The following is a 26,348-nucleotide window of genomic DNA, read 5'->3' as shown; positions in this document are numbered from 1 at the left end:
GAGCACCAAAATTGATTGGGTATTGATAATACTTACAGTGCTTCAGCAGCATGGAAAAAATGAGCTTAGCACCTCATTGGAAAGAATTATTAGTTAAATTAGGAAACTGTAAGACTGAACATACTTCTTCCTCCACAGTGGGGGCACCTTGGGCAGATCACTGATAATTTTGAAGACAGCAGTTTCAATGGAGTGATAAGGACAGAAGCTAGATTTCAAAGGGTTGAGGAATGAGAGAAGAGGAAGTGGATTAATGGATTGTAGACATATTTTTCTAGGAGTTTGAGAAATTGAGGAAAGACATAGGATGGTAGCTTGAGGGGATGGTAAGGTCTAGTGAAGTTTTTTTTTTCAAGATGGGAAGACTAGGGATTGTTTGAAGCTTGTAGAAAAGGAATAAGTACATGAGGAGAGATTGAAAATTAGAAAAAGGAAGATGGTTGAAGTGCAATATGCAAGAGAAGGTGGGAGGGGAGAGGATCAAGAGCATATGTAGAGGAGTTCACCTTGGCAAGAAGAGCCACCTCTTTGTCAGAGACTGGGGGAATGGAGGAAAGAGTGGGAAATGATGTCAAGAAGTTTTGAAATGAAAAAAAAATGGGACAAGGAGCTCATCAGGTAGCCTCTTTTTTTCAGTAAAGAGGCAAGATTTTCAGCTGAGAGGGAGGCAGAAGGGGGAGGAGAATGGGGGATGATGTCAAGGGGGTTGGGAATGAAGAAGAGAAAAGGGAAGCCCACAATAAATGGACTAATACTTATTTTTAATTCTACAGAGACTATAGCATTCCATGGCTTGAAGCCACACAACAAAATATGAACTTTTGATAATAATCATCATTAATTCTTTTCACTAGTGCAGTGTTTACTTCCTTTCCTTCTCAGTTTCTCATCCCTCTTATCCCAGGGGTCCTGGGAGATCACTTAGGGGAAAATGCTATGCTGCTGAGATGACTTAAGCTTGGGAATTAGGGAGGCATGACAATGCCATGTGTGACTGAGTCATGACCCCACTTGGTGCCTTGATTTTTTTTCTATTTGAACAATGGAGACTTCAGTACCTACTCCTTCCCTGGGCTCCCACAACCTCCATAAATACCTCCCTCTCCCAGTTTCCAGTGAGCCATCTTCAATGAGTCCTGTAGAGTACTATTTTGTTTTCCGTATTCAGAAGTCTGTTGTTGTCTGTCGTTGGATCTCCATCAGTAGTAATGGCTATTAAAAGATCACTGTCAAGCTATGTGAAACTAAATAGAACTGTTACATAATTTTTGGTTACTAGGTTCTTGAATCCTTAAAAAGATCAGTTCCCCAGCTGGCTTGCCAGTTCAGAGACACTGGGAAATGAAACCTGAGCTTCCTACAGGAAGAGCTTTGCTAACTATAGGCAAGTTGCCCCAGAAAGAAACAATGGGGAACTACTAAGGGGTTATCATTTAGTTCCATGGGTTCAAATGAAGAGTAAGAAGGGAGCATAGGTTCTTTGACTTAGGGTTGAGCTTTGAACTCTTTAGCCCCAGCAACTCCTCTGGGAATGATAAACCCCCAAAAGGTCATAAAAGGGATAGACTCTCCTTCAACTATTCCTGCCAAATTAGACTAATCATTGTTCCCATCTTGCCCTCATCCGTGTTGTCTCACTTTCTGGAAATGAACCTTTTATGCTTTCTTTACCCCAATCCCCATCTCTTCTTAATGAAATGCCTCTCTTAGTTTGTCTCAATTCAGTTGCCAACCTCTCTGTGAAGTATGTCCCAAGACCTATCTCACCCAGAAGAAAGTAAGCATTCACCATCTAACAAGCATTTATTAGGCACTTACTAAGTACCAGGCACTGTAAACAGGTACTCATGATGAAAAGACAAAAGCAAACACCTCTTGCCCTGAAGGAGCCTATCCTCTAGTGTGAGGAAACAATATGTATACAGAAAATCAAATACAAAATATATGCAGAGTAATTTCTGGGGAAGGGGGAGGAAGCTTGCACAATCAGAGAGACGAAAATAAGCTTCTTGTAGAAGTGGCACTTGAACTGACTTATTTTTTTCAATTTTAAAAATTTTATTTTTTCCAATTACATGGAAAAACAATTTTAACATTCATTTTTTAATAATTTTAGTACCAAATTCTCTCTTTCCCTCCCTCATTTCCCCCCTTCATTGAGAAGGCAGGCAATTTGATATAGGTTATACATTTGTAGTCATGTAAAACATATTTCCATATTAGTCATGCTATGAGAGAAAACACAGACCAAAGAAATTTTTTTAAATAATGAAAGTAAAAAATAGTATGCTTTCATCTGCCTTCAGACTCCATAAATTCTTCATCTGGAGATGGATAACATTTTTCATCATATCCTTTGGAATTACCTTGGATCTTTGTTTTGCTGAGAAATGCTAAACCATTCACAGTTGATCATTTTACAATATTGCTGTTATTGTGTACAATATTCTCTTGGTTCTACTCACTTCACTTTGCATCAGTTCATGTAAGCCTTTCCAGGTTTTTCTGAGAGCATCTACTTATTTTTTATAGCATGATAGTATTCCATCACAATCATATGCGATAACTTGTTCAGTCATTCCCCAATTGATGAGCATTCCCTTAATTTCCAATTCTTTGTCACCATAAAAAGAGCTGCTATAAATATATCTGTACAATATAGGTCCTTTTCCTTTTTAAAAAAAAATTATTTGGAGGGAATAACATACACACTCAATTGGGTATAGAAATCTATCTTACCCTACAGGAAAGTAGGAAGGGAAGGGGATAAGAGAAGGGGGTGGTGATAGAAGGGAGAGCAGATAGGGGGAGTAAGATGCAAAACACTTTTGAGGAGGGACATGATGAAAGGAGAGAGAGAATAGAACAAACAAGGGTAGGAGAATAGGATGGAGGGAAATGAAGTTAACAATAGTAACTGTGAAAAAAATTTTGAAGCAAGTTTCTTTGATAAAGGCCTCATTTCTCAAACATATAGGGAACTGAGTCAAATTTATAAAAACAAGAGCCTTTCCCTATTGATAAATGATTGAAAAATATGATCAGTTTTCAGATGAAGCTATCTATAGCCATATAAAAAAAATACTCTAACTCTCTATTGTTTGGAGAAATGCAAATTTAAACAATTCTGAGGTACTACCTCATACATATTAGATTGGCTAACAGGACAGAAAAGCTAAATAGCAAATGTTGGTGGGGGTGTGGAAAAAATGAGATATTAATGCACTGTTGGTGGAGTTGTGAACTGATTCAACCACTCTGTAGAGCAATTTGGAACTATGACCAAAGGGTTATAAACCATGCATACCTTTTGACCTAGCAATACCACTACTAGGTCTGCATCCCAAAAGAGATAAAAAACAAAAAGGAAAAGGATCTATATGCACAAAAATATTTATAGCAGCTCTTTTCTGGTGATAGAAATTGAGGGGATACTCATCAATTGGGGAATAGCTGAACAAGTTATGGTATGTGATTATGATGGAATACTATTGTACTATAAGAAATGATGAGCAGGATGCTCTCAGAAAAACCTGGAAAGATTTGCATAGGCTGATGCAAAATGAAATGTACTATATACAAAGTAACAGGAATATTGTAAGATGATCAGCTATGAATGACTTATTCTCAGCAATACAACAATTCAAGACAACTCTGAAGAACTTATGATGAAAAATGCTATCCATCCCCAGGAAAAGAACTGATGATGCCTGAATACAGATTAAAGCATACTTTTTTTAAACTTTATTTATTTTTCTTGAGTTTTTTTGTCTGTTTTCTTTCACAAAATGACTATTATGTTTTGGTGGGGTTTTTTTTTGTTTTGTTTTGTTTTGTTTTGCTAGGCAATCGGGTTAAGTGACTTGCCCAGAATCACATAGCTAGTAAGTGTCAAGTGTCTGAGATTGTATTTGAACTCACATCTTCCTGAGTTCAGGGCCAGTGCTCTATCCACTGTACCACCTAGCTGCCCCTAAAATGACTATTATGGATACATTTTACTACATATATGTTATACTACACATGTATAACCGATATCAAACTACTTGCCTTCTCAATGGGAGTGGGGTGGGGAGGGAGGAAAGGAGAGAATTTGGAATTCAAAGTTTTAAAAATGAATGTTAAAATTGTTTTTGCATGCAAATTTTTTTAAATTTTTTGGCAGTTGGGGTTAAGTGACTTGCCCCCGGGTTACACAGCTAGTAAGTATCGAGTGTTTGGTCTGAGGTCAGATCTGAACTCAGATCCTTCTGATTTCAGGGCCAGTGCTCTATCCAGTGCACCACCTAGCTGCCCCAGGAAATCTTTTAAATAAATAAATAAGTAAATATTAAATATTTTAAAAATCTCTTTGGGATACAGACATTGATATTGCTGGGTCAAAGAGTATACACAGTTTTATAGCCCTTTGGTTTATTCAAATTGTTGGAGATTGTATTAACATGCATATTTCCTAACAATGAAAAACCCTACCCATGGGGATTTGATAAGCTGACTTGAAAGAAACCAAGGGTTCCAAAAGGCTGAGATTAGGAGAGACTATATTCTAAGTATGGAAGTTATGGAAATATGAAAGGGAATGATCTGTACAAGAAACATCAAGTGGGCCAGTTTGACTAGAACACAGAGTGCACGAAGGGGAATAATATGAAATAAGCCCAAGGGGTAGGCTGCAGTCAGATTGTGAATGCTTGAAAAAAAACAAAGAGAAGAGTTTGATTTTCATCCTTGAGGGAATAAGGAGCCACTGATGCTTCTTGAGTAAGGGAGTGACATAGTCATATCCACATTTTAGAAATATAATTTTGGTGGTTGTGTGGAGGATGGATTGGAGAAGAAAAAAATATGGGGTAGAAAGACCAGTTAAGAAGCTATTGCAATAGTCTAGGCAAGATGTGATAGAGGTGTGAACCTTTATTAAATTTAATTGAGAGTGAACTGAATTGAATTCACTGCATCTTTCTAGATTCCAGTTTCCTCGTGAGGGGATGTGACCTTTAAGGTCCCTTCTAGCTATAAACTCATGATTCTTTGATCTTGTGAATTGAAACATAAAATTCTAGAGCTGAAGAGACCTTAAGGATATCTAATCTAATTTAATATCTTCATTTCACTTTTACAGATGAGGAGTCTGAGGATGAGAGAGGTTAAACAATTGGTCACAGGGCCAGCTAGTAGCAAAGCTGGGACTAGAATCCAAGCTTTCTGATTCCTAGTTCAATGTTCTTTCTAACTTACAATATTTCTCTGTTGTGTATTAGTGTATGCTAACAGGACTTGAATTTGGTTCCCGTACATGCTTTCTATGTCCTAGAAAAGTTGAGTTGCGTGAAGTCAGATGGCCATTCATACAACGTCCAGTGTGTATGCTTTGGAGGGATGGAACCTTAAGGGAGCTAATTAGGCAAAATCTGGAGCAAATAGATGGTACATCCTGAATGCAAGTTTCTTCACTCCCAGTACCATTATTTCTGCTTCCGAAGGAAATCAATAATTCCTTGAAGGACTCCCTAAAATTTCATTTCACCTATAAGCTATAAAGTCAAAGAGAATTATTCTTTTGAACACAAGAAAAATGTTCTAAAGAATACAACTCTTGCCTTCTCTGCTCATATCTCTATCCCACAAATATAATTAAATGACTATGAATTCATTCAAATTGTTGGAGATTGCATTAACATGCATATTTTGTAACAATGAAAACCTTACCTATGGACAGTGGATTTATGAAAGATAGTTTTTAAGGTGCCCAGATTCCATCTCTCTCTCTCTCTCCCTCTCTCTCTCTCTCTCTCTCTCTCTCTCTCTCTCTCTCTCTCTCCCTCTCTCTCTCAATCATTAGCTCCCTTTCATGCTGAACTTCTTGAGAAAGCTATCTTCCTTCTCATTCTCTTATAAACTCTCTTCAGTCTGGCTTCAACCTCGTATTTCAGCTCAAATTGCTCTTTCCCAAAATTACCAATTTGGAAATTTAACGGCCTTTCTCAATCCTCATCCTTCTTAGCCTCTCACATTGTTAATCACCCTATTCTTCTCTTCTTTTTAGGTTTTTGTGACATTGTTCCCTCCTGCTATCTATTTGATTACTCCTCAGTCTCCTTTGCTGGGTATTTATCCAGGTCGAGCCTACTAACTATTGGTGTTCCTTAAAGCTCTGTCCTAGACCCTCTTTTCTTTTTCCTCTACATTATTTCACTTGATGATCTCATTAACTTTGGTGTGTTCAATTATTATCTCTCTGCAGATGATTCTCAGGCCTGTTTTTCCAACTCTCTCCTGATCTCCAGTCTTACATCTCTAACTGCTTATTGGACATATAGACATCTTAAATTCAGCATGTCTAAAACTGAACTCCTTATCTTTCCCCCTAAACCCTGCCCTCTTCCCAACTTTTCTGTTACTGTTACATCACCATCTTCCCAATCATCTAGGTTCAAAACCTTACTGACACCCTTGACTCTTCACTTCTCTCTCTCTCTCACACCCCACATCCAATCTGCTGCCAAGTCCTATCAGCCTTACCTTTATGGTATCTCTTGTAACACTCCCTTCTCCCCACTGCCACCACCCTGATGCAGACTCTCATCACCTTATACCTGGATTATTGCAATAGTCTTCCAGTTGATCTCCCTGCCTCAAGTCTCTTCCCCACTACAGTCCATCTTCCACTCAGCTGCCAAAGTAAACTTCCTAAATTGTCAGTCTGACCATGTCATCTCCTCCTACTCAAATAACTTCATCATTCCCATATTGCCTCTAATATCAAATATGAAATCCTTGATTTGACTTGTAAAGCCCTTCATTACCTGTCCCCTTCCTACCTTTTCAGTCTTCTTACACTTTACTACCTGCCACGAAATCTAAAATCCAGCAACATTTATTGTTGTTCAGTCATTTCAGTTGTGCACAATTCTTTGTAACCCCATTTGGGGTTTTCTTGGCAAAGATACTGGAATGGTTTGCTGTTTCTTTCTCCAGCTCATTTTACAGATAAGGAAACAGAAGCCAACAGGATTAAGTGACTTGCCCAGGGTCAAACAGCTAGTAAATGTCTGACGTTGGATTAGAACTCAGGAAGATGAGTCTTCCTGACTTCAGACCCAGCACTTTATCCACTGTGCTACCTAGCTGACCCCAGTGACATTGCCTTCTGGCTATTCTTTACACAAAATGCTCCATCTCCTGACTCCACGTGCATTCGTTGGCTGTTCCCCATGTCTGGAATACTGTCCCTCCTTATTTCTATGTCCCACCTTCCCTGGCTTCTTTTAAGTGTCCATTAAAATCCCACCTTCTACAAGAAGCCTTTCCTAGTGACTGCCTTGCTCAATAAACTCAAGTGACTCTCAATTATCTATAGGACCAAATACAAACTCTTCTGCTTAACATTTAAAACCTCCAACCCACCTTTCAGAGCATTTTACTTATTACTCTGCTTCCCACACTCTATAATCTAACCAAAATGGCCTTATGGCTATGCCCTAAATATGATGTTCCATCTTTGCACAGACTATCCTCTGTGCTTGGGGGGCATTCCTTCCTCTCCTCCACCTCTTAGAATTGCTAGTTTCCTTAAAAGCCCAGCTCTAATACCACTTCACAAATGAGGCCTGTCCTGATCCTCTAAGCTGATGGCATCTCTTCTCCCAAAATTATCTTTTATTTACTTGTCATTTTACATGTTTCCCCCACCTCCCACCGTATCACCAGCAGCAATAGAATATTAAGCTCTAAAAGAGCAGAGAAACTGCTGTGTTTGTATCTCCAGCACCTGGGACAGTGCCTGGCACAAAGTAAGTACTTAATAAATGCTTGTTGATGCTATTATTCCAATTTTACAGATGAAGAAAAATAAGGCTCAGGGAGATTAAGTGATTAACCATGGACACACAATTAGGAAGGATTCAAATTATTGACTTTAAGTCTACAATGCTATTCATTTCACCATGCAGATATACAGGAGGCAAGAAGTTCCAGAAAGATATCACAAAATTTACAGTTGATTAATCTATCAAGAGTTATTAAAAGGAGACCTAGGACTGGTCTATGTAGGTTGCTAAGCTAGGAGGATAATGTTACATCAGACAGAGACCGTACTATCAAACAAACTGTTCCTCTGGGCCATTGCCAGAAACTGAAGCCTGGGCTAAATACATCCTTGGTTTGACCTTGTGTGACAATTCTTATGTTCCTCTATTCCATATGTCACCCTGAGGACTCTCAGTTAGAACTCAATTCTTGACCTGACTTACCTCAGGCAAGGTGAAGAAGAGATGTGGCCTCTTTTCTTAAGCATAGCTTTATAATGCAGTCACATCCACATAAATGTCATCTGTGTTTCTCTGTTTCCTTGTTCCATGAGTTCAATGCACTTGACATTTTGTTAGATTATCATAGGATTTGTCCAAGACCTTAGAAATAAAATCTAATCCCCTGATTTTACAGATAAGAAAACTGTGGCCCAGAAAAGTCAAGTGACTTGACCATGGTCACACAGACAATAAATATCAGAATACAATCCCAGGTTTTCTGACTCCAAATCCATTGTTTTCCCTATAACTTTACCATATTGGCTGGTATTTTTGTGGCTCTTGAACCTACACTGATGGAAAGAGGTGAAAATGACTTCTCAGGCTGGAAAAAGAGCCAAGATTTTCCCACTTCCAGGCAAGGGCTCCCTTTATATACTACCTCTCTTCCTCTTGATCATCAGTGAGGAGTTCAAGCTATCCAGGGCACATATGTTATGATGTTCAAGAAGCTGGTTTTTAAGGGGCAGCTAGGTGGTGCAGTGGATAAAGCATGGGCCCTGGAGTCAGGAGGACCTGAGTTCAAATATGGCCTCAGACACATAATACTTCCTAGCTGTGTGACCCTGGGCAAGTCACTTAACCCCAATTACCTCACTTTAAAAAAAAAGGAGTTGGTTTTTAGATTCATTAGAGCTTGAGAGCCACCTTTCAACCTCAAACTGGCACTAACAAGTGTAACTAACAAATCAGACTGTAAGATTGTAACTAGCAGGAGAGTGCCTATTGAGCTATGAAGTTGCCTTCAAATCTTAACAGCCAGACACTTGTCAGGGTATTACCACCACCACCTCCCAAGTTTATCTTCTTGTTGTTGTTTTTTATATTTATATTTATATTTATATTATATTTTTCATTAAAAGAAATCTATTTTCTCTTTTTCTCATCCCCCACCCCATTGAAAAAATAAAAATAAGTTTCTTATAATAAATATTCATAATCAAATAAAACAAATTGCCTCATTGACTGTGTTCAAAAAAACATGTCTCATTCTGCACCCTAAGTCTATAATCTCTGTGTGAGGAGGTAGTGATGTACTTCATCATTGGTCCTCCAGAATCCTGGATGGTCATTGCATTGATCATAGCTCTTGAAGCTTTCAAAGTTGTTTGTTTTTAAGTGTTGTTGTTATTGGATAAATTATTCTCTAGATCTGCTCATTTCATTCTTCATCATACTTATAAATAAATAAATTTATAAATTTTATTCATCATGTATAAAAGCCTTCAAAATTATTTGTTTTCATAATATTGATATCATAGTATAAATTATTCTTCTGATTCTGTTTACTTCATTCTGTAGCAATTCACCAAAGTTTTTCCACACTTCTTTGAAAGCATCCATTTCCTCAATTCACAATAGTACACAGTAGTGCATAGTAGTATTCTCTCACATTTGTATTCAAATTTTCAATTCAATTAACATTTATTAAGCACCTACTATGTGCCAGGCACTGTGCCAAGTGCTGGGGAGATAAAAAGAAGCAAAAGACAATTCTTGTCCTCAAGGAGCTTACAATCATATAACACATTTGGTTCAGCCAGTAATTTTATATATTGTTTTCCTGGTTCTGCTTTCCTCCCTCTACTATGTCAATTTATGAATCTTACATGTTCCTCTAAATTCCTCATGTTTATTATGTTTTTATTATGCAATAATATTCTATTATATTCATGTACCACAGTTTGTTTAGTCATTCCTCAATCTACAGTAACTCACTTTGTCCCCAATTTTCTACCACAAAAACTGTTGCTATTAATTTGCTCTGTAATATCTGTTTTAGAGAAGCATGGATTAAGTATAAATAACCATGAAGAGCACTCACAGTCCTGCACTTGCTGACCTCTAGTCCCTTCCAATGTTAAGACTCTATTATTCTTAATTTTATTCTTCCACAAGACTAATAAGAATCAGAAAGATTGGCAACAAATTGACAAGCAGCCGGTGCTGCATGCTTCCACTGTGCATAAGCCATGCCTCTTAGAGTCCTGGGGGAAGGACAGCTGAAAAGAACAGGATGAGAGAGCTGTAGCATAGCCAAATAGGTCCCCTAGCCTTTCCCCCTTCTGACTACCAATTTTTATTAAATTTATAATATCCACTCTCTTTATTTGTATTATATCTATTTGACATTTGTGTACATGTCGTATACCTCCTGTTAGACTGCAAGCTCCTTGAAAGCAGGGACCACAGCCTGTTTATCTCTATGTCCCCTACAGTGACTAGTGAACATCATAGATGTGACCATATGAGAAATGATGAATAGTGTTTTTATAAAGCTTTAAGGCTTTTAACACATTCCTACCCACATACCCAATCACCTTGTAAGTAGCTTAAGTACTTAGGTTCAAATGTCATTTGATCATGGACAAGTTCCCTAGTCTCTAGGACCTTCAGGTTCCTCATCTATATGAAAAACAGAAGTTGAACTTCCCTCACAGGACTTCTGTGGCTCTGAATGAGATAATGTATGTCAAGGTCTTTACAAACTCTAAAGTGCTATATAAAGATCAACTGTTGTTAGTATGATTCTGCCTACAATATTGTCTGAGCTCTGCAGAGAGATGTGCTCTTTAAATGAAAGGATTTCTTATTAAATGTAAATTTTGCCCTCTGCTTTATTTCTAATTTTTCTTTCTTCCATATCTGTATATTATGGTTTAGGCGCAGCTATCTCAAGCATTGAATGGTGTTTCTGATAAAGCAAAGGAGGCTAAAGAGTTCCTAGTTCAGCTCAAGAACATACTTCAGCAGATCCAGGTAAGGATGTCCTGGGGCCATTTGAGGATAGCTCCCCTCAAACCCTCTCCTGGGAGGGAAATGTTAAGTGATGAGTCAGCAATAAAATAACAGGTTCATTTTAGAGGACCGTATTGGTTATAAAATGAAGCTCCAGCCTAGACCCTTGGAAACATGAAGAAAGCGAGATGTTGACAACTACCTGACAGCTAAGAAAAGAAAGGGAGTTTAGTTAAATAAAAACTAACATAAAGTATTATGACTGTCATAAGGAGGCAGGTGGAAGGAGCAGGGCAGAGGATCTGCTTTCAAGTGCTGTCTCTGAGGCTGACAAGTCATTTCACTTAATAGAGCCTCAGGTTCCTCATTTGTAAAATTAGGGAGTTATATGAGATGACCTCTAATGTCCCCTCCAACCCTAGATCTTTGATCGATTAGAATATTAAAGCTGGAAAGAACCTTTAGACCTTAAATTATTTATCTGTAAGATGAGGGGATTAGGTTAAATGACCTTTAAATTTCTTTTCGTCTCAAGGATGACATAAATACAGCTAGGCTGAGAGTGCTATAAATAATGAATTCTGTAAAGTGGTAGCATTATTCAAATTTGCGATTACCATAGTTTATACAATTATAATGTAAAGTTTAGATTCAGTCAAAGGGCCACACTTGAGGACCTAGAGGGCCACATGTGGCCTCAAGGCTGCATGTTCCCTACCCCTGTTTGAACTGTATAAATTTTAATACTTACAACCACCTCCCAGGATTCGTTATTTACGCTAATTAGGACTTGGCTAGTACAATGAAAGCATCTCACCTAACTCCCTTATTTTCAGAGAAAGAGAGATTATATATGATACATTTTTCTTCAGTAGTTGAGAAGATCTGTCATTCTGTAGATTATAAGACTTACTCCATTGACACAGATTTCATGGCTTTCTAGGGCCAAAAAATTCCTCTACTGGCAACCAACATTTTGGTGATAAGGTTCTCTAAATTTAGCTAGGCTGGTTCTTAAATAGCAGGCACATAGTTTGTCAGAAGGCTTGTACTTGAGGCTTTTCCAGCTTGAAAAGACCTGCCCATGCTTACATTCCACTATCTCACAACTCAAAAACATCTTTATTCCAAAAGAAGTGGTCAGACAGGACTTTAGTGGCAAATATGTGGTATATAATAGTGTGGCACATGTTCTGGAGTGAATTTCTCAGCCCTTACTCATGCTGCAATACTATGTCCCCAGACGGTGGCTACTACATCCCCTCAGGGCTGTAGAAAAGGGGATGGCAAACTATTGCTGACATCTACCACCTGTGAGCTAAGAATGGTTTTTACATCTTTAAAAAAAAGTTGTATTGTATTTTAAAATGTAGAAACCATTCTTAGTTGACTGACTGTACAAAAACAAAGACTGACCAGGTTTAGCATTCTGGTTATAGTTTGCTGAACCCTGCTCTAGAGTTAACCTGAATGGAGTGGGGGTTTTAATGTCATTACCCATGAGCCCCCACCAGTGTGTTTCACCTGATTACCAATTGATATGAGTTAGTCAAACTTGAGTAGCTTTTAGAAATGGTTGTTTACTATAATACCATAATTGGTACAAAACACTCCCCTTCCCCAAAGTCTACGACACTGTACCACAAGTACATACAGAATCCAAGGGAAAGTGTACTCAAGCTTGGAACACAAATAGAATAACTCACAGATTCTGAAAGTCCTTTTTTCCTTTTTGTGGCGTCCTCATGATGTTCCTTTTAGGGTATAAGCATAGTATGATAAAACTTTTCTGTTTGGGCTGCTTGGCCTTTTCTCCTTGAATTCAATCTGTTCTTGGATTCTGATGTAGACACTGCCATTGGTTACTCCAGGAACACTGCTCAGATACCAATAAAAGTCCAAATATTCTGACATTCTGAAGTTCCCAAGGTTTTCCTCTAACCAAGGTGGGGAGTGGGTAGGAGACCAAGAACTCTCCTCCCTATCAGATTATTCCTTTTTCAGGGGCTTCGTTGAAAGATTTTCAATACTGAACAGCTAGATACTCAATTCCTTGATTACAAATTAGCTTGATGATTTTATAAAAATCCCATAGAATATTACCAAGTCTCTCAATAAATCCAAATAGACTTCCTGTCATACCTAGTTGAAATTCCTTTTATTGAATGAGTGATTCAAGGGGTATCTATCTTCTGATTGATTACTTATATCAAGATATGTTCTCACCTGATAATCAGGGATAAGAGAAGTAAGGTGACTGACTCAGTACCACCCCTTTATGATAAGATTACACACACACACACACACACTCACTCACACACACACACTCTCACACACATATACATATACACATATATCCATACATACAGAGACAGAGAGAGAAGAAGAGGAGGGGAGAGGGGAGGGAAGGGAGGGAGGGAGGGAGGGAAAGAGAGAGAGAGAGAGAGGGAGAGAGAGAGAGAGAGAGAACTGCAAGGAACTTTAGAAACCAACTAATCCAACTCTCTCATTTTATAGATGAAAAGATGGAGAACCTGAGAGAGACTTGCCCAAAGTCTCATGGGTAATAAGTATCAGAGGCAAGATTTGAACCCACATCCTCTGGCTTCAGAGGCAGTGTTCTTTCCCCTATATCATGTTTCATATTTATATGTATATGTGTATATATTCTGAACACAGCATATGCACATTGAAAAGCCACATGACATGATGGATAGAGGTCCAGCATAGGGCTCAGGAATACCTGGGTTCCATTCCTGCCTCTGCTACAATATTGACTGTATGACCATGTGCAAGTCACTTAATCTCTCAGCGCTCAAGGAAACTTTCTTAGACTATAATTCATGAATAGTCACCAGTCTACAACAGTGGAAGCAGTTTCCATACTATAGTTCCCTATACCTGTGAAATCAAAGGTCCAAATAAACAAAAGGCACAATAATTACAATTCACATTTAAAGGATACTTTAATATGTTCTGTTATATAATTGCATGCATAACGTAATATATTTGTATTTTTCTAATTATATGAAGCACTTTCCTTAGAGAGATTAAGCAGATTAACCAGGGTCACATAGCTAGTAAGGAATTTATTCAAGATCAAGGGGCTAGTAAGTGGCTGGTCCTCTGACTTGGAGTTCATTGATCTTTCCACTACATCACAGCTTCCTCCAACATATTTATAGTCATGTTTGTGTAAAAAGATCATGATTCTTGTTAAGCTTTCAAAAAGGAATAAATCATAGGACCATTGAGTTGTTAGAGATTCACTAAAGACTAGCCCTCTTAACAAGCTGAAGTAGGTAGTCATGAAGTGTTTCAGGCCACAGGTTAAAAAGGAGGATGGGGAGGAAACACAAAGAAACATGACATTGAGAATCTACTTAGATGCTGAAGATATGAGGGAACTGATAGAGATAAAACCTCACAGTAACAGTATTTCACTTTAACTTTTGTCCTTGGTAAACCTTGATTTCCTCCAGGAAAACGGGCTAGACTACGAGGCCTGCTTGGTTGCTCAGTGCGATGCCCTGGTTGATGCTTTAACTCGACAGAAAGCCAAATTACTCACCAAGGTCACTAAAGAGCGAGAACACAAATTGAAGGTAAGTAACTGGGGGCCTGTTTCCTTGGGAGCTGTCAACTAGAAGAAATCTGTTTTTCAGTACACATTCACAGTCTCCAGGGAACAAAGAATTTTAATGTTCTTTGTTGTTGTTCAGTCATTTCAGTTGTGTCCGACTCTTCATGACCCCATTTGGGGTTTTCTTGGCAAAGATACTGGAGTGGTTTGCCATGTCTTTCTGCAATTGAATGTTCTTAGCAAATCAGAAAATATCACATCAACCCCTTGCCCTTTCTACAGAAACATTCATGAGGGTATACCAGAGGTACATCTCTCCCTTTTTAGAGCCCACATGCTTCAGGCTCATGTCATCTAGGAAGCTTTCACTTCTTGTCAAACTCACCTGCCACATTACAGTCTATAAATATACACATAATTCCAACTCTTTCTTGCAGTTACTGCATTTACCTATACTTCTATTCATTACAAAGAAGTCTCACATCTTGACTATTTAATGCAAGCTCCTTGACAGTGTGATTTGGGTCTGCTTTTAATATGTATAGGCTTTGTGGTGGAGACTTCACTGATGACACAAAGGAGTTAGGGACACAATGGGGATTTTCCCATTTTGTTGACTCCTAGGATCCACCCAGGGAACATGGGATAATAAACATAACATGAGACTTCAGCTGACTTCCCACTCATATCCACATAGTGTGCAATATTACAGAATAAAGTTTTATCAAAAGACGAAAAAGATGTAACAGATAGATGCAAAGACACAAGAGTCACCCTCAAGTATGGGGCTGTTCTGACAAAGTATTTTTCTTTTTTCTTTTTTTTTTGTTTTGGTTGGGCAATGGGGTTAAGTGACTTGCCCAGGGTCACACAGCTAGTAAGTGTTATGTGTCTGAGACCAGATTTGAACTCAGGTCCTCCTGAATCCAGGGCCGGTGCTCTATCCACTGTGCCACCTACCTGTCCCCATAGCATTTTTCTTATAAGTTCAGCTTTGGCCTGCTTGGCCAGATGTATACCTGAGTTCAATGTTTGGTTTTCCCATGGGACCTTGGTCAAGTTATTTCATATCTCTGGGCTTTAGTCTGCTAATCCATAAAATGAAGAGGTTGGGCTAGATCAACACTTCCCACACAGTATTCCACAGCCCTGATGTTGCCTGTAATGCCAATAGAATCACATAAGAAAGTATAAATGCGAATTATAGTTTTTCCTAAAATATTGAACACAAATTATATTTATATCAAAATACTCATTATTGGGGCATCTAGGTGGCTCAGTGGATAGAGCACTGGCCCTGGAGTCAGGAGGACCTGAGTTCAAATCCAGCTTCAGACACTTGACACTTAGTAAGTGCTGTGGGCAAGTCAACCCCATTGCCTAGCAAAAACACAATGTTCATTATTTCCAGAATTTTTCAGTATAAAAATCAACTTCATTTTTCTTCTTTGCTTGAAAATTTCCTACTTCTCTTTCTTTGTGGTATTCCAAAACCCCAGTTTTGTAGACTGGGTTTTGCCAGTGTTTCAAAACCAAAAGGATCCTGTGACTAAATTAGTTGGAGAAAAATAGAGTAAATAATTTCTGAAAATCTTTTTGGGGTTTTATAAGCCTATTGTAAGTCTATGCATATGTGAAGAAACCAAAGTGCATTGAGCTACCCATGGGTCACATAGGGAGCCAATCACTGCCTGCTTGGGACCATCTCAATTTTGCTTTTTCTATATTCAGGGTTTAGGAAGGTATATTTGGGTGTCTAATTCAAGATCATTGGGGAAAGGTTCAACATTGTTTCCCACCACAGACGGCATGCAGAATTCAGGTACAGAGAAGAATGCCAGGCAGCTATCTCTACTTATCTTTTTTAAGTTGCTATTATTACTGTTCCTATCATAGCCCTTTGTTTGTGTTGTTGTCCAGTCATTTCAGTCATGTCTGCCTCTTTGTGACCCCATTTGGGATTTTCTTGGTAATGATATTCGAGTGGTTTGCTATTTCCTTCTCCAGATGAGGAAATGGAGGCAAACAGGGTTAAGTGATTTGTCCAGGGTCATACAGCTAATAAATGTCTGAGGCTGGATTTGAACTCAGGAAGATGAGTCTTCCTGACTTCAGGTCCGGCTCTCTATCCACTTTGCCACTTTTCTGCCCCTCCAGCCCTTTGTTTAATTCTCTTCAAAAGGCAGAAAGCCAGGGTGATACCCCAGTGTGAACTCTTCTCTTCGCAGGTGGTTTGGGACCAGATCAACCATTGTACATTAAAGTTACGCCAGTCAACAGGCCTAATGGAATACTGCCTAGAGGTGATCAAAGAAAATGACCCCTCTGGGTTTTTGCAGGTAAGTGTCTTCTTCATGATCTTTGCTATGGGAAGGAGGGTGTTTTTTATCTCTTTTCTATCAGCACTGCCCCCACTCACACTTTGTAATTAAAAATAAAACCCTTCCCACGGATTTGGAATTATGTTGATTCCCTTTTGCTTGTTATTAGAAGAACGTTATAGAATAATATTTTAGAAGTAGCAAGGTGGTGAAGTAGATAGAGGACTTCGTCTGGAGTCTGGAAGATCTGAATTCAAATCCAGCCTCAGACACTTTATATCTATATGACCCTGGGCAAGTCACTTAGCCTCTATTTGACTCAGTTCCCTCAAATATAAACTGTAGATAATAACAGCATTTACCTTGTGGATTGTTGTGAGAATCAAATGAGATATTTTTAAAGTGCTTAGCATAGTGCCTGGCCCATAGTAGGTGCTATATAAATGCTTATTCCCTTCTCCTCCTTCATAATGGTGAAAAGAACACTGGCCTAGATGTCAAATGAGCTGGGTACTTGTTTTGACTTTTGTGATAGCTAGAGAGTATAAGCAAGTCACTCAACCTCTGTAGGCCTCAGTTTTCTTATCTGTGAAATGGGGGTTGTACTGTTTTTAAGTTTCGTCCCAACTCTGACATTGTATGATTCTACATTTTTGTGTTTTGGTAACCATACTTCTACTCTTTTGCCTAATCCCCTGTAGAAAAGCCAAGAATCAGGATAAAGTGACCTCTGTGCAGCAAGTTGGGCACAGTCCAGTGATATCAGGCTACTTAACAGAGTGTCCACTGATGGCAAGCCAATGCTGTCATTTCTTCTCACATTCAAAAGTGCAAGTTCCCACAGGACAGAACAAATTTCCAGTTGTCCTCTGGGGTAATCCAGCCTTATTTAGAATTTGATCCCTAGCATAGCAGACCAGTTCAGAAGTTTCTGAAATAAAACAGTGATGCAGATCTAAGTGTGACCCTCTTTCTGTAGAGGGAATGAGGAATTACCTTGATTATTCCCTAAGGACTCTGCAGAGACAACTGAAAGTTACTAAGAGCTACCCATGTCTTGCCCATGTTACCAGGAACCAAAGATTCCGACAATCTTATCCTGGCCTTAGGTAAGAGCCGCCTGCTTCTTGGCACAGAGATGATGGATTAGGACTGTAGAACAAGACATTTTAAGATGTGGCCAATGTGGTTAATTGTTTTTCTTGGCTATATTTATTGTCAAGGAAGGGTTTCTATGGAGAAGTGGGAAGGTAAGTTAGTGGATGGTAATAGGAATGCAAAAAAAAAGGAAAGAAAAGGGAATCAATAAAACATTTTAAAGAACACAGAACAGAAGAAAAACAAGAATTTCCAAAAGGACATAGTACCTGGTACACAGTAGGAAGTTAATAAATTCATGTTTATTGATTTATTGACGGAAATAAACAGGACGAGTTTATTACTATCAAGTTAAATTTATATACACTTTAAAAAGACAAATTATATTTATAGAAGTTCATAATTTTATACAAAATGTTTTTTGAACACTGAAATGTTTATATTCATTGGTAATTGTTAAGCCCATCATTTTTTAAAAATTAGGTCAATCCTGGGCAAGTCACTTGACCCTGTTTGCCTCAGTTTCCTCATCTATAAAATGAACTGCAGAAGGAAATGGCAAACTACTCCTGTATCTTTGCCAAGAAGACCCAAATGTCACAAAGAGTCAAACATGACTGAAAAATGACTGAACTATGTACCAGTCATTATGTTAACTTGATCCTCACAACAACCCTATGAGGTAGGTCCTATTATTGCACCCATTTTACAATTGAGGAAACTGAGGTAGACAGAGGTTAGAGGTCACATAGCTGGTAAATGTCAGAGGCAAGATTTGAATTCAGATATTCCTGACTCAAGGTCTATTGCCCTATCCTCTGTACCACCTAGATGCCTCTAACATTTAAAGGAACTAGTAATTCTAAGAGGTAGGAGTGAAGGAGTAGATTGTAAGCATGGGAGACAGCCCATGCAAAGGAACAGAGATAGAAGATGGGATGTCATATGTGAGAAAAAGAAGTCCCGTTTGGCTGAATGGTAAATCGGGTAGTGCTGTGAACATGATGCTAATGGGGTTGAGAGGACAGAGTATGGAACAGCCTTGAGAAAACGAACTAAATAAAATGAGATATAAGCTATTTTCAGGAACTCAGTTTATTTTCTTTTGCTCTTAAGAATCTATCAATCCAGCCTTAGACACTTGACACTTACGACTTGATAAAACATGGTTGTTTCCCACTCTGTAAAACACTCAACTAATTTTAAAAAATTGAAATAAGGATTACTGTTGCTATAAAAAACATTTTTTTTTATTTCACAGATGGATTTACTGCAGGGTTCCTTTAATGTACTTTGACATTTAATAAATACCTAATTAATCAAAAAGAATTAAGTCAAGATTCACTTTTTTCATAGAGAGCAGAGTCAGATATAAAATGGATAATTTCAGTTACATTAAATTAAAAAGGTTTTGTACAAATAAAACAAATGTAGCCAAGATCAGAAGGAAAGCAGGCAATTGGGGGGAAATTTTTATAGACAGTTTCTCAGATAAACGTCTCATATCTCAAACATATAAAGAACTTTGTAAAATCTATAAGAATATGAGTCATTCCCTAAATGATAAATGGTCAAAGGATATGAACAGGCAGTTTTTAGACAAAGAAATCAAAACAATCTTTTAGTGCTCTGCCTCCCATTTCATGATGACCCTCTTCCCAGGCCTCATATTGGGAGGGCAAATTGAATAGTGGTTTTGATTGTAGAGTAGTATTAAAGAGTAGTATTATTTTCAAAATAGAGTAGAATGTTTCCTTCTGTCAAAAATAAGACCTCTTTCATTGAGACTGAGGAGCACCACACTGTATAGGTATTCCTCCCTTGGAATTTAAACTAAAACTTTTCCTGGCATCAATCAATAAGCATTTATTAGTGACCTACTACCTACCATCTACTGAACTAAGAACTGAAGAAATAGAAATACAAATGAAGGTCCTCAAGCAAATGAAGAAAATTATGTATGAATGTAAAAATTCATAATATACACAAAGTAATATAAGCTAACTTTTGGGAGGATGGCACTAGCAGCTAGGGGACATCAGGAAAGGCCTCATGTAAGAGGTAATGAATCAGGTGACATTTAAAGGAACTGGTAATTCTAAGAGGTAGGAAGTGAAGGAGTACATTCTAAGCATGGGAGACAGCCCATGCAAAGGAACAGAGATAGGAGATGGGATGTCACGTGTGAAGTCCAGTTTGGTTGAATGGTAAACTGGGTAGTGCTGTGAACATGATGCTAATGGGGTTGAGAGGACAGAGTATGGAACAACCTTGAGAAAACCAACCAAGTAAAATGAGATATAAGTGATTTTCAGCGACTCAGTAATTATTTTCTTTTGCTCTTAAGAATCTACTGGATAAAACATGGTTGTTCCTTACTCTACAAAACATTCAACTAATTAAAAAAATTGAAATAAGTATTACCCTTGCTATAATAGACATTTTATTTCCCAGAAGGATTCACTGCAGGGTTCCTTTAAATACCAAATGTCACATTTCAAATGTGATTTCATTTTCAAAATAAATTTTTACAAAATAATATTAGGTAGCATTTGCATAGTACTTTAGAGTTTGCAATGAGCTTTACATGTTGTCTCATTTGATCCTCATAACAACTCTGTGAGATGGGTGCTATTATTATCTCAATTTTATAGATGAGGAAACTGAGGCAGACTTGGTTAATTGATTTGCCTAAGGTCACAGAGCTAGTAAATCTCTGAGATACGATTTGAACTCAGTCCTCCTGGCTCAAATCAAAGTGCAGCTTTCTCTCCATTGTGCCACCTGGCTGCTACATTTTCTCATGAGACTCATGAAGTGAGGTAGTCAGAAACAAAGTTGAAGTCTCTGCCTCTGACTGGCTCCCTCCCTCTCTCTCTCTCTCTCTCTCTCTCTCTCTCTCTCTCTCTCTCTCTCTCTCTCAAGTATCTAGGATGCATTAGCCTAAACAAATCACTTGATGGTATCCTGTCCTTGATCCCTGAAGGCTGAATATAAACCTGTCTTCTCAACTCTCTATTTATCCTTCCCTTTGAAGATTCATAGCCCAAACCTAATGGTTTCTTTAAGATTTCAGATGCTCTGATCAAGCGTGTCCAGGTGTCTCAAGAGCAGTGGGTCAAAGGAGCTTTGGAGCCCAAGGTGTCTGCAGAGTTTGACTTGACCTTGGACAGTGAGCCTCTGCTGCAGGCTATCCATCAGCTGGACTTCATCCAGATGAAATGTAGGGGTGAGCTTTGGTTGGGCATGTGTTCAATGCTTCTTTTGGTGAACATTTGTTTTGTAACAGCACTGTAGGTGATATCCAGTGCAATAGTAATGACCAAGCCCAGTTCTCTAAGGTCCAAGGTCTCCTGTTTAAAAAAAAAAAGTATGGTTGGAGTGGCTAGGGGATAGGGATATACCACTGGATTCAATCAGGATGAAAGATTATTTCCAAGGAGAGAGACATAGTGCATTGCTGACTTTGGATTAGTAAGCAAAGAAAACTTAATCTCATAAATTCAATAGGATACCTTAATAGAGATGCCCAGAGAATCCATGGAAATAGTACTATGTAGTAAGGAATGCAGCAGAAGTCCCTAGTGGAGTTCTCTACTGCCTCTGATCTTCAGAGAAAGGTCACTGGAAGTTTCAAGGGAATATCTTTCTTCCCCAAAGGCCTAGTTATCATGTAATGAGGAAAAGAAGGAGGACCACTCCTATTCAGTCCAATCTGCATGCTATTCCAGTTGTGTGTTTGGAAGAATGAATAATGAATTTTAGTCAGTAAAGCACCAAAGAGTTGGATTATTTCTATGGAAGCTGAGACACTTCAGATTTTTGCCTTGGAGGCATTCACCTATATCCTTTTTAAAGAAAGAGAGACTCTGAAGAAATACCCTCACCCTTCCCATGAACCTATTCCCAGGCTTATGCCCACTTTCATAGTTTGATGCTGGAAGAACTTTTAAGCTCATCTGGAGACACAGTTTGGAAATGCTGCTGTGTCGATATAAATGAAGCTACTTGGAGCAATACTGATCGTTGCTTCAGAGCCTTGGCTCAGAGAGTTGGAGAGAGGGCACCAATAAAAGCTCAACATCCTCCTTCACCTATGGGACCCTGGGACTGATATTATAAAGATGGGAGTCTACTTCAACCTTCCCAAAAGACTTGGTGAAGGCAAGGGGTTCTGTATTGATTGGTCCAACCACTGTCTCCAAAAGGAGAGGGCAAATGACAGTGAGAAATTGATTTTTTTTTAAAGAAAAAAAAAGCAGAGAAATAGCCACAGGATGAAGAAATAAAATGCAAAATGGAGATTTTATTTAGTTTTTAAATGAGGGACTAGAGGTGTCAGTCTATGTCTACTTGTCCCTGAACTCATGGTTCAACTGTATTCCAAATCAATTTTAAACTGACCAAACCATGACCCCCAAACTGAAAAACCTGAACCTGAGCTAAAGGTTTCAATCAATCAACTTCCCAATGAAGTAGCTTTAACCTGTTAGAATCTGTGTATTTTCTTTTAAAAAAAAAACTTAACTGAATTGGAGGGAAAAATCAAAATATACTCTCAGTCATACCTGAGGGGATCACATTCCCATGCTTGATTCTAAAGCACTCTGATTTGTCAAGACTAAGGCAGGTTGGTCCTGAGAAAAGGAGTGAGTAGAGACAGCATCTCCTGGAAAGATGAGGCTGATTCCTGATATGGGCTGATCCACTGGCAGAAGGATAGCATATCCCTAGGCAGACTGAGGATAAGTGGCAGACAACAGTAGGATTCTTTGGACTACTTTCTATCTGAGAAAAGGGGCCCTTCAGGTACCTCCCTTCTCCATGAAGGAAGGTTACTCTAGGGGCCTGATAAAACTGCTCCCAGACAAAGGAGCAATGCAGCTCCCGGACAGCCTCAGGGGAAAGTGTTTGGGTGGTAAGAAGTCCCTCTGACCATGATCATCCTTGGAGAAGGAGAACTTCAGGGCCTCTGGTCCTCTCAAGACAAGGATCTAGCAGGTTCTATCTATGCTGGGGGGGTGGAAAATGGGTTTCAGGCTGGGGAGAGGGGGAGCACAGCTCCAGGGCAGCCCCAGGATATTAGTCCCCTAACCATGATCTATCACCATTGATCCTAACTGAATTTGCCTTAGCCACCAGAATTCCTAGTTATGACTGCTGTTTCTATACTTAGTTCACCATCCGTATGATCAAGCTTCTGCCTTAAGGCTACTTTGAATGTTTTCAAATTAATAAATTTCTGAATGGAATCCTGGAAAGACCTAGACTATGAGTTGGAAGACTTGGGTTCTAATTCCAGCTCTGCCATTTAATTCTTATTTGACTTTGGGGAAGTCATCTAATCTTTCTGATCCTCAATTTCTTCATCTTTAAAACATGGATGTTGGAACACATAAACCTTAAAGTCCCTTCAAGTTCTGATATGAAGGGCCTGACCAAAGGTGTGTATAGATTTGGGATTCTTGACAGAGTCCTTGAGGTTGCTAACTTGGAGACTGTCAAGGAGAGATTAAAAACCCAAATAAGTTTCCTGTGGCCGTGACTCACAGTGGTTATAGTTATCACTTGGATAAGGGGAAGGGATGATTTTTGGATGACCCCTTTGGATGTCAGATGGGGAAGGATAGGGTTTACACTAACCTGTGCTCAGTTCCTGTCGCAGTGCCTCCCGTCCCCTTACTACAGCTGGAAAAGTGCTGCACCCGCAATAACAGTGTCACCCTTGCATGGAGAATGCCGCCTTTTATCCATAGCCCTGTGGAAGGCTATGTCCTGGAGCTGGATGATGGGGACGGTGGGCAGTTTCGGGTGAGCTCATCTGTTCTAGGAGTCTGAACGGCATGGAGATGATGGTGGTGATGGTGGTGGTGGTGGGGGTGGTGATGGTGATGATGATAATCTAGATAACTTTCCTCTCTGTGGCAGCAAAGCAAGATTTTTTCCAGGAACTTCTCCCTGGATTCAGCTTTTGGAAGTCAGGAGTCACAGGTTCTGATCTCAGCTCTGATACTACCTAGCTAGGACATTGAACAACTTACTTAACCTCTTTGGATAGCCTCAGTTTCATTATCTGTGCAATTGGGATTGAACTAAATGACCTATGATCCTATCCTTACTCTAAAGCCAAAGGAAACTAATCTGAGATCTTAGAAATAGGGTGAATACTAATACCAAGGCAGTATCTGACTAAGGAAAACTGGTTTCTGATTAATATATGGCTTAGAGCAGGGAAGAACCGAATAGAGTGTGGCGTTCAGGATCATTTTAAGAAGTAGCACAGAACCCAGAAAAGTATCAGGTCTATGAGGATGTCATTTGCATATGCAGAATTCTAAGTTTCTCTCTATTTATCCAAATGCTGCCCCTATGGAGTGTCACCTTTGCCAGTCCACTTAAATAGCATCCTCTTCTGAATCTGCAGCATTTATTGTATGTACTATTCATATTGTCCAGGGAAGATAGCATGGTGTAGTGGATAGAGTGCTTGCTTGACACAGAATCAGGAATACCTGTGTTCAAATCTCACATCTGAGCAAGCCCCTTAAAAGGGTGTAGAATATGCCAGGAATCACAAAGTTTTGAGACTCTCCAGACACATACTTAGCAGTTGATACATAGTAATGAAGAAACTGAATTATAAGATTGTTGATATTCCTAATCCAAATGAAACCAGAAGTCCGGAATAAGTTGTAGCTAAATGGCAAAATAGATCACAAATTCTCTTTGGAAAGGTAAATGAAGGAGCTGGCAGTATAGACTTGGAAGTACATCCAAAGGCAAAAAGAGACAGCATTTCACAGGAATTTTGGTTATTTCTTATTGCAGTGCTCATGGCAAACATATGCAAAAAGGCTATTATGAAGGTAATTGCAGTTTATGTGACAAATTTTTTTGCAAGGAATAAGGAAACAAATTCTACAAGTAATTCATTATGACCCTTCCAATTTGAATCAACATATAATTTGGTACTCCATGACTTCACTGCAAAGGTAGGCATAGAGAAAGACAGTGAAAAGTGTCTTGGAAAAGATGGCTTTAGAAGTAAGATATGAGGGGTTAGAGGCTTGTTAGAGGTTAGAGAAGAATAGAGAAGAAGCCTCATGCCTGCATATCATGAATACTTTTTTAATAAGAGAGTCAGAATATTTAGGACATGGAGAATGCTAAGTATCATCAAAAAATGAAATTGTTTATATTTTGACACACAGGAAATGACTGGCTACCAATTTAAGAGTCATTGTCCACTCCATTCCAAAAAGCCTTTTTTAAAATTTTTTTGGCTAGGCAAAGGGATTAAGTGACTTGCCCAGGGTCACACAGTTAGTAAGTGTTATGTGTCTGGATTTGAACTCAGGTCCTCCTGACTCCAGGGCCAGTGCTCTATTCACTGTACCACTTAGCTGTCCCCAAAAAGCATTTATTGAAGGCATTCTATATGCAAGAAGCTGTGGTGGGTACTAGGAATTCAAAGACAGGACAAAAACTATTTCACTGGTCCCTTCTATGTACAGTCAGACCAACAACTTGTTAATGCAAAGATCAAAATCAATTCCAAATTAGAAGAAAGGATACACAATTGAGGCTACTCCAATCTGAACTGTTGAAGCAAGCTGTTAACTAGGAAATGGATAAAAAATAGATATCTACATAGACTATCACCATTTCCTAGTGGAGTTTAACTGATATAAATCAATGACCATAACAGGGGAATTTTAAAAGCATAGATTCTATGTAAGCCAGAAAACACTTGATTTCCTTCTCAAATCAACAGATGGCAAGTGGAACAACCATGGCTTAGTATATAAACTCATTTTTTAAATCTTACAGAAAAAGATAATAGAAGATTATGAGCAGAATTGCCTTATAAATTATCAAGAAGCAGTAGATCAAAAGGAAAGTTTACAGAAAGGTTGTTTGTCAAGAGGACCAATTAAGCCACAGCATCCCAAAGACATTTAGAGGTGAAACTGGATATAGGACAATGAACAGATGGAAAATGGACAAAAGGCTGGGTATGGTAGTACAGTCCTATAATCCATACTGTTAGAGGAAGATGAAACTGGGAGATTGCTTAAGTTCTGGAACTCTGAGATGTATTAGGGCTGAAGCCAATTAAATGTCTGCACTAAGTCTAGCATCAATAAGGTGATCTCCAAAGAAGATGGCAGGGAGAGGGGAACACCACACAGCCAAAGGAGGGACAAATCAACCGAGGTCAAAAATGGAACAGATCAAAGCTTCCCTCCCTATTAGTAGTGGTATTGGGTAATGTGAATGATCATTGCACATCCAACC

At 38.8% G+C, this 26,348-nt stretch overlaps 1 protein-coding gene across 2 annotated transcripts in view; it reads left to right on the top strand.

Moving 5' to 3' along the window:
- Window positions 1-26,348, top strand: part of TRIM67 (tripartite motif containing 67) — a 77,573-nt gene that overhangs the window by 31,806 nt on the left and 19,419 nt on the right. For both annotated transcript variants that reach the window (XM_027859193.1, XM_027859192.1), the window contains 5 exons: window positions 10,974-11,069; window positions 14,531-14,653; window positions 16,860-16,970; window positions 21,120-21,279; window positions 23,716-23,861. In XM_027859193.1, the coding sequence (XP_027714994.1) occupies window positions 10,974-11,069; window positions 14,531-14,653; window positions 16,860-16,970; window positions 21,120-21,279; window positions 23,716-23,861 (636 nt within the window). The remainder of the gene's footprint in view (window positions 1-10,973; window positions 11,070-14,530; window positions 14,654-16,859; window positions 16,971-21,119; window positions 21,280-23,715; window positions 23,862-26,348) is intronic.

Source organism: Vombatus ursinus, unplaced genomic scaffold (assembly GCF_900497805.2).
Source record: "Vombatus ursinus unplaced genomic scaffold, bare-nosed wombat genome assembly UNPS02014160.1, whole genome shotgun sequence".
Taxonomy (NCBI): Eukaryota; Metazoa; Chordata; class Mammalia; order Diprotodontia; family Vombatidae; genus Vombatus; species Vombatus ursinus.
Note: the sequence above shows the minus strand (reverse complement) of the source record. Positions and strands in the feature narration are given on the sequence as shown.